The sequence below is a fragment of the Toxotes jaculatrix genome, chromosome 3 (assembly GCF_017976425.1).
Source record: "Toxotes jaculatrix isolate fToxJac2 chromosome 3, fToxJac2.pri, whole genome shotgun sequence".
Lineage (NCBI taxonomy): Eukaryota > Metazoa > Chordata > Actinopteri > Toxotidae > Toxotes > Toxotes jaculatrix.
Window position 1 is genome coordinate 25091565 of NC_054396.1, and position 9491 is coordinate 25101055.

Sequence of the window (9491 nt, forward strand, 5' to 3'; positions counted from 1 at the left end):
GGTTTTCACTGAATATGCATTATATAACTCTGGTGGACATTTAAAGACATTATCATGGTCTCATATCATTGTCTCAGGGAAAATATCCACATACATACTATGACATTTGTGTGGAATGGCCTCAGTTATTTTTTTCTGTTATGTTTTATTAATTTACTTGTTCAGCTACATTAAAAAAAAAGTGAAGAATGCAGTTACTAAATCTAAGCTCATGGGAGATACCACATAGTTCCTAAATGTACAGTACTGGTCAAAAGTTTGGACATACCTTCTCATTCAGTGTTTTTGCTTTGTTTCTATCGACCTGGTCGTCTGATGCAGCTCTCAGTCAATCTCATTTTTCTTGAAATGGCCCTTACATTTGTGTTTTGGGTCATTTTCTTGCTGGGTAAACAAACGTTGGTCCCACTAAGCCCACACCAGATGGGATTTAGTACTGCGGGTGCCATGCTGGTCAAGTATGCTTTGAATGCTAAATAAAAATTCAAAGAGTGTCACCAGCAAAGCACCCACACGCCATCACACCTCCTCCTCCGTGCTTCACAGTCAGAACCCGCAGAAGACGCAGATACCTTCCGTTCACCTTCTCTACATCTCACAAAGACACAAAAGTCTGAGCCAGAAACCTCAAATTTGGACTCATCATACCAAAGTACAGATTTTCAAAGGTCTAATGTCCATTTGTTATGTTTCTTGGCCCAAACATTTCCCCATCTCTTGTCTCCCTCAGTGTGCTTGGCTTGTAAGGTAATGGTCCCATTATTTGTCTCTAGTTTAGTTTAGTTTAATCTATTTACTTAACCTTTATGTTTACTGGGTACATTTGCTAAATAATATCTACCCCATTGTACAGCAATGCTCTGTTAACAATTTAGAAGAAAAATAACAGGAACAGAGGAACTCAATTAATAAAACAGAAAACTTATGAAAGCAGAGGCTCAGTGAAAGCCATCTATAGGTGTTTTGATTTTTGAGTCCACATTTCAGATTATTCAGTGACACCGCTGCGCTAACAGCAGAGATATTTCTCCTTCGATCAGTTCTGCTTCAAGACTCCTGGGGCATCAACCAGAGACTGGTTGAATATGGGCCTGAGCATCTAGGATGAGATACAGTATATAGCAATTTACCAACATGCTTTGTAGATAAATAAGTGCCAGTGGTTATCATGTTGCTCAGACAGAGGAGGCCAACCAACAGTAGGTCTATCATATAGAATGGTGTGTGATGAGTGTTGTTATTGTCACTTGTAGTGAACCTGAGAGCAGAGCAGAATGGTAAATGGAGTCTCAGAGTGGAGGCAGCAGCATGTCGATAAATGACATCCCAATAATCCAGGAACAGGAAAATTGCTTCAACAGTCCTCTTTCGACAGCTCTGGGAAGCTGCTTTTGTTCTGCAACCACCACTAAAAATCTATATTTTCTTGCCTTTCCTTTCATTTTATCACTCTATTTGAATGTTTAAATATTTTCTTATCTCCCTACATGTCTAAATGCTGTTATAAATCCTTATCTACCTGCCAGGAGATAAATCTGGTGGACAGATACTAAATCTCTTGATTAAATTATGATTTGTTTTTTTTTTTCAAATTTAAATATGTTCCAACTGCCCATAGTTTAAAAATCAGCATGAATCTGCCTCGTGAGTAAAGGAAGAATGTAGCTCCTCATCAGGTTGTTAAAATCCCCAAGTTCCTAAAGAGAAAGAGAAACTGCAGTGCTGTCTTGCATACACATACGCTCATCAGTACATTAATTATGTGCCCTTAGCTATGAAGGCTGGGGGTATGTTGCAGGTCAGGGTAGGTATGTAGAGTCCACTGGTGCCCTGGACTGACAGTATATCTGTGTAATGAGGTGGTTTGGCTGCGTTAGATGCATAAAATAAATTATTCACAAATAATGAAGCTGAAACGAAGGCAAAGGAGGCTCGAGCAGATGCTGTAAGTCGTGTTAATAATAATAGGGCAACAGCTTGTGCAGTAGCTTGAAAATAAACACTACACTATGCTCTTATACAAAATCCACAAACTTTCCCTGGGTGAGTTAGGGGTAGAGACAAGTGAAACAATCACTGATAAAAATAACACAGGATGCAAGGACAGTTTGACACACTTGTAACCAAGTATTTCTATTTTGCAAATGCTCACACAAATGCCCTACAGCTGTGGCATCTTTGAGCCACTCTCAGTAGAATTTGAAAATTTCAGACTTAAAAACCCCCGTGTGATAGTATCAGCAAAGACACTGTGGTAGAAACAGTGTATGTGGCTCATAATAGTGAAATTACAGACAGTTACCACCCAACTGCTCAGCACTATGGAGCATCTCATCCACTTTTTGCTTTTGTTTTAGTTTTGCACATGAACGTTTATATCTACTACTCTTGTCAACCACTTTAATCAGCCTTATCTGGCAAACAAGCTCTAATAAAACTGTTAACCTTAACCCCATATGCACCTGCCTAACACCAAACCACAGAAAGAAAAGTTTGTGTCTTGCTTAAGAAGATAGCTGAGCAACTAGCAGCTAAAGACCCAAACAGATTTCTCAGAAAGAGTCCAAAACAGAGCTAAAAGGCCAGGAAATACTTAGAGTCAATCACAGACACACCCCCAAACCATTTCTAATTTTGCTCTTTGCTTGTTTAATGTGTAAATACGAAAGTGTTTTTAACCATGTTATCATTACAAGCTAGCCCCCTTGCTTGCCCCCTAGTGGCCAAAAATAAATGCAGCTTTAAGTTTCTCAACACAGAGCCCACATCGGTACTGCTTTTTTCAGTGAACAATCTGCAAAATAGTAATGGATATAGTTCTGATATTAGCAACAGAGTGTTTGAATTTGCAGGAAAGAGCACAGTGTACCCACAATCTATCAATGAAAGCTTTTTATTCAAAACAATGTTACTAAAAAAGAAGGAGAAGGATTAAAAAAGAGAACTCTCCTTTAAATATGTATACAAAGCTTGGTAAGATAGTAATGTAACAAACAATTTAATTCCAAAAATAAAATGTATGAGACAGAACTTTCAGCAGAAATATAAAGTAGTAAATATGCTACAAAGTAACAGTTTGCAAAACAAAAACAAAAACAAAAAAAAAAACGACTCAAACATTTAAAACCAGTGGGGCGAAGTCAGAACCTCTGTGTTTAGGGAACATTATGTCATTGTCTCATCACTGCAGGCAAAAAGGAGAAATTCCCTGAAACAGTTTTGAAGGGGAGAAAAAAAAAATCACAGGTCTTAAGCTCGGCAAGATGCTTCAGGATCGTAGGGTTTGTTTAGCAGCCAGTGCAGGCAGCAAAGGCGCAGATCTCACAGACGTCGATGGGAACCACAGCTGAAAGACAGACAAAACACAGAGAGATGACAGATTAGCTGCTGTCACTGACCGCAGATGTAAGATGCTGCTGAGTCAGCTGCGCTTTAACATTCATAACCTGACATGTTCGCTTGGAATTTCATCACAAAGACGGGCCGTTCAATTTTCAGTGGTCTCACCTAGTCTGGCGAGAGATGCGGACGCTCCCCTCTGCTTACAGAGAGGCAGGAACTCCTGAGGGAGCATGGGGTCGGCACAAAGGGACACGGAGCTCGCCTTGAGTCGTGGGCTTTGCTGTCCTGTTGGGCCCCTGCTCTCCGTCAGCTCCTGAAGCCTTTTGACGGCTTCCAGCGAGAACGACAACCCATTTTCCTGGAAGAAGAGGCAGATGTTTGTGTTAATGAACTGAAATGTAACTAAAGCCTCTGTTTGCTAATGTAGTATTAGTTCAAAGGATGTGACAGTACAAAAATGTGTGGCAGAGGCTCGCACAGTTTTAGCAGGGTGTGCAGAATACAGTTTTGTAGCTGTTTTATCTCCGCAATGTAACCTGCATGTATTATAGTAAATGTGGATAGATACAGTCACTCCCTCTTCTAATGAGTAGTCAAGGTCATTGCCTTGCGTAGGCAGTCTCATCATGAAGACATCAGTCAACAGCAATAGTGAGCGATGCACTTACTTCAACTTGCACGGCCTGAGAAGTCCAGCCAAGAGCCAGGACCAGGAGAGTGATGGTGGCGAGTGCGGTCTTCATGGTGACAGGTGACAGCTGACAGCGGTTTGCGTCGTAACCTCCTTGTCTCTTGCTGTGGATGTGCTCAGCAGGTGCTCAGCTCAGTGTCTGCTTTCCCTCCGTCCACAAGCCTCCTTTTAAGCAGTTCTGCCCTGCGGCCCAGCAGTCATGTGACCAGAGGTGCTACAAATGGGAGATTTTCTCACGGGTTAATGAGTAGCAACAGGGTTTTACAGGGGTGTAAAGGAGGAGTTCATAAATTCTACTTTGACCTCATTACCTGTCTGATTATTTTTTATGGATCCCTGGCTCACTTTTCTGCTCTGTTTTGCAGGGCTGATCACGCCCCTGGTGGGTTAAAGAGTTACCATGAGCTCCATTGATGACGATGAAGCCACACCAGCCCATTGTTAGAAAGTCCTATTACTCACACCTATACTCAGACCTATGCAAATTATTGAACTTTGTTTTATATGCTGAAATATCTGCCAGACCTTGATCAAATCATATTTGGTAGAAGTCATATGTTTGGGTTTTTTTTATATATACGTATACATATATTTTTTTAGGGCCTCTCAACACAATATATTGCTTATTACAGAAAAATAAATATAAAGTTATTAAATTTGATTTTTGACAGATTCTTGCCTTTCTTTCGATCTTATTAAGATGAACACACCCATTTGTACCTAAGAAGGCTAACACAAACCATTAAAAAATATTATTCTGTGAGATGCCTGCAGTGTTCTCATTAGCTCGTGCTGTGGAATAATCAGATGGTATTTACTTCATACTGCTGCAAGACTCCTGCTTTCTGCTGCATAAAACATTAACTTCAGTTTATTTATTTAGCCCTTAAGCCCTTGAGGCCAGATTTGAATTAATTTTTGGTAACAAATGTGAGATATGTGTATACATCCTAAAAAGATTTTAGGCCAACTGGACACCGGGTGTGTCTAACAACAATATTAGAAACTTTTATGAAGCGGTATCTGAAACAACATGAATATCTCTAGTAGCATATCCCTCAAAGCTAAAGAGTTTCACCTTTTGGTGAACAGAGGTTTGGTGACAAGGTCAACACATGCATCGGCTGCAGGAATCAAACCTGTGACCCTCCAATAATGACTCAACTATCTAATCGCTATTCCTCTCAAGGACAGCAAGAGACTGCGAAAAAAATCGATTGATTTCACTTGTGAGTGGCACCAAGCGTGCACCCACATACACAGCAGTGCAAGGGTGTGGCAGGCATCTGTGTCACATCTGTGAGGTTTTTAATGAGCTCATTAAACACAATTCTTTACGCAGAGCATGAAGGATCTATCTGTCTACCTCCCAGACACGGGGTGAACAGTAGATCTCAACACTGTCGTCATCTAACTTTAATTTCTATTATTTCATTAGCAGTGTCTGAAGTTGCAATTTGTGATATGATTTTCAGCAAACCGAGGACAAAGACGGTGTTATTTTATGAGTTTTTAATTATCCACAGTTCCCCTGAAGAATCCTAAATGAACAATGCATTTATCCGTGTAGCCGCATGACGTATCTCATATAGCTAATGTCTCCTTGCCACAAAAATCACATTTTTTTTCCCCAAAAAACGATTAAAATCTGTTTTTTTTTCTGCCTGGTGAGAGAACATCTTTACCTGGGGCAAAAACCAGCATTTATTTATCAAGTATTTCCGCACCGAAGAGGAGAACAGGCCTGTTGTTTTGGGTTTCCAGCCTGGACAGACAACCTGTGACAACATGAATGTACAGCTTGCAAATAACAAGGCCAAATAACAGGAAGAAAAACATTTCCCTGGTTTGCGCTGAGAGGCCTACGTGATGGAGCAGTGGCGTGATGCGTGGCGTGCTGAGGTCATGACAGGGGCTAGTGCTAACCAAGCTAGCCATTAGCTAGCTATCTGAGGCTAATGTTTTGCTGATACAATATTCCAGGCAACAGATGATCAACATGGCAACTGTCCTGGGTTTATAGACCCTTCACAGTGTGGAAATTCATTTGCTGTAATTAAATTAATTACAAATTTGTTTTGTTGAAGTATGAACCACTTAATAATCTTAATGAAGTGAAATGAGAGGGGCCTTAAGGGGCCAATGTACCCCATCAAAACTGCTTGTTGGAAAGCTTTGGAGCCCCCCCCCCCCCCCCCCCCCCCGCCCCCCAACAAACAAGTTTGCCTGGGGCCTCCAAGTGGTTTAATCTAAGCCTGTCTGTGTGTATCTACTCTGGATGCTCTGGCTTCTGCCCACATTCCAAAGACATGAAGTTGGGTGTGTGAATGGTTGTCTGTCTTTATGTGTCACCTCCATGACAGACAGCAGGGTGAACCTCTCACACACACACGTATGATGGGATAGGCCCCTGCCCTGAGTGACCCCGCACAGGATGAGTGGTTGCAGATAATAATGAAATAATGCCGGTGTTATCATTTGAAGCCTGTATTAGTCATCATTAGTAACACTGTATGCATGATGCAGTCCATGTAGACAGGTGGGAGTAGCACATGAGACTGCGATTGCGTTGTTAATCAATAATCTTTATTTCAGACAGGTAAGGCCTTACCCTGTCGGGTGTTTTTGAAATCTGGTTGTCAGGAAAGCAGACAGGCCTTTTGCTGGAAATGTGTGGGTGGTGTAGTGTGACTTTCAGCAGAGAGAGGGAAAAAAAATAGAATGAGGTGATGCGTGTTAATAATTTAAATTTGTTGAAATATTCAAAAGTCAGCATTTTCATGTTGTGATGTGATGTGCTGTGGGGAATTGTTGGGCTAAAGGTGACAGATGGTGGATTTGGCTCAGTCTGACATTTCACAGCACTCGGTAACCCCTGCTCTCCTCAAAACTGTGAGAAGCTGCTTTTGTACTGGTGATGAAAATTTTAAAGCTATTTTACTTGGTAATTCAAAAGAGGTATTGATTTGAAGTCAGTTTCTCGTCAAGTCAGTTTCTTGTCAAAATTTTCTGGTTCTCTGTTGATCCACAAAGTGAAAAATAATCTCCAAGTCATGGGAAAGGGCAATTATTCAGACAGGTAAGACTAATGATGACCATTTAGGCCGGAGGGAAGTAAATCATCAACCTGAGTGTGAAAAGAATATGTTTGAGTATTTATCTGACGCCTTCTCACCACAGACGTTTTACAGTCAAGTGGGCCACGAAGTGTCTCTCACTAAGGACGCTTTATCAGGCTCCGGAAGAATGTTAACCTGTGTGTTTAAGGTGATCTAACCTCTTTAAATCTCTCTTCACTCACTTTCTAGCAATTTGGTGGCAGCAAAACAAATTATAAACATTAGCATACGAGACGTCTCTTAAACGTGTCAGCAAACAGTTTCCTACTTACACATCCAGCAAACACGGGGGATTCATTTTTAAGTCGTGTTTCTGGCCACACACTGAATATAAATCTGATATTTGCTCTCTATCTAACTCTGTTTTTGTATCCGCCTGCTCCTGAGGGGAATGTGTGGGCCTTTAGCTGGTAAATGCTTCACTATGTTCACCAACCTGTTGGTAACTTTGTGTGTCAGCTGTCCGGTGATGGGCAGGGAATGTCAGCTCACTTAATCACAGCTTATTTGCTGAAAATGTTTGCTTCTGACAAGAACAACAGATGTGTGTGACCTGGATAATCCTGCAGTGTAGTCTCACCAGTCCGCTAAAATCTATTCTATTCCAAAAATATAGGAAAAAGAAGCAGTAATATTAGATTTAACTTTGTACAGACACTTTTAATACCTTTGGCGGCCATCATCAGATCCATGCCTCTGCTCTACAGGTAGACAAAACACTGTGAGTCGTACATCTTCTGTGACAAAGCCAGAAATGAGCAGCTTTATTCCCGGTAGGATGAAAGTAAACATGGATATTTATCATAGTGGGAGTGACTGAAGCAGAAACATAACTAGCTTGTAATATAATGACCCTCTGCTCTTAAAAAGGCTCGATTGCCTCAGTGTTTTTGTCTCTTGCTTCCTTTAAAATAGTAATAAACTCTACTCTCTGAGAAGTTTATTACTGTTTTTCAGACGGTGCTCATGCTGTCACACACACCAAGGCCAAAGATGTCTGTGCAATTATTATTTGCTCTCAGTGATTAAGTGGATGAATTTAAAACTGATAACACGGACTGTAAACTGTTATAAGGTTCAGTTTCCTCAGTGTGCCCAGGCTTCCCTGGTATTCACTGTGGCACGTGTCAAATATGCAAACATGCTGTGTGACTGTGGCCATTATCTCACAGTTTGTATATGTTTACATTTGACATATGATTTACTTTCCAAAATTGTGGCCATGTGAAGGTCTTGTAACTCATTTTTTTGTGATTTTCAGGTTTTACTAAAATTAAAGGAGACTGTATTGTTATGGGGGGCCGTAGCCAAGACGCGAGGGAAGTGCAGGCACCACTAAACAGATGGATAACTATAATGTGCTTAAGCTTAAAGTCACTGGATTGGAATACATGGCCAGGAAACCAATAAATGAAGGCAACTGAAAACCACCCACAAGAGAGAAAAACTAAGGAGCAAAACTCAAAAGGCAAGAACTCAGGAGTTCCTAGAAGGCACAGGACAAAGAGAGATCATCACAGGAGGCAAACACTAGCGGGATCCAAGGTGCAAACAGGAACTCAAAAACAAACATGACTGCAGGTACAACCACGGCAAGAACACAGCAGGGACAGACTTAGGCAAAGAAAACAAAGAAAAAACCCCCAAACAAACTCAGCATGAACTGACAAAGAGACAAAGGATTAACGAGACTTAAATACACTGGAGCTAACTGACAACAGGTGACACAAATCAGGGTGGAGCAGATAATTAACAAGGCAGGAAACCAGACAAAGACAGGTAGTGGAGTGAGATTAGATACACAGGGAATGGGGCTTCAAAATAAAACAGGAAATACTAAACCAAACTGGGAACAAGTAACAGGACTTAACACTAACACAGGAAATACAGAACAAACTCAAGAAACCAAAACAATAGTCCTCATAGAGTCCAACAGAAACCCAAAGACAGAGTTCAACAAGAGTCCAAGATAGTCCAAAAAGAGTTCAAAATAGAAACCATGGGGGCTGATCATAACATGTGCATTCCTTTAAACTGAAAACAAACCATTTTAACCAGTTTTAAAATTGACATTTAGGAGGTACAAAATTTCACTCAGGAGTTATGATATGAGTTGACGCATAAACTCACTGGATGTTAAACATAAAACTGAGATGCGTTTACCAGGTGTGACGACTGGGGCGTATGTGACCTCTGCTTATCTGCCTCTGGGTTTGCAGAGCAGGCTCTTAACTGTCATATCTGAAGCTGTAAACTGGACAAATCATCCCTGTCAAACATGTTATGTCACAGCACAGAGTGACACAAATGACACAATGAGCCATTCTGAACCAAGAACT

General features: G+C 40.9%; 1 protein-coding gene across 1 annotated transcript; it reads right to left on the reverse strand.

Annotated features, from left to right (window-relative positions):
* Positions 1 to 3287: 3287 nt before the first annotated feature.
* Positions 3288 to 4085, reverse strand: LOC121179642 (guanylin-like). Its single transcript, XM_041034577.1, has 3 exons — positions 4011 to 4085; positions 3508 to 3700; positions 3288 to 3346 (listed from the first exon to the last, which is right to left on the reverse strand). Exons 1-3 carry the CDS (start codon positions 4083 to 4085, stop codon positions 3288 to 3290), a joined length of 327 nt encoding a protein of 108 aa, XP_040890511.1.
* Positions 4086 to 9491: the final 5406 nt, after the last annotated feature.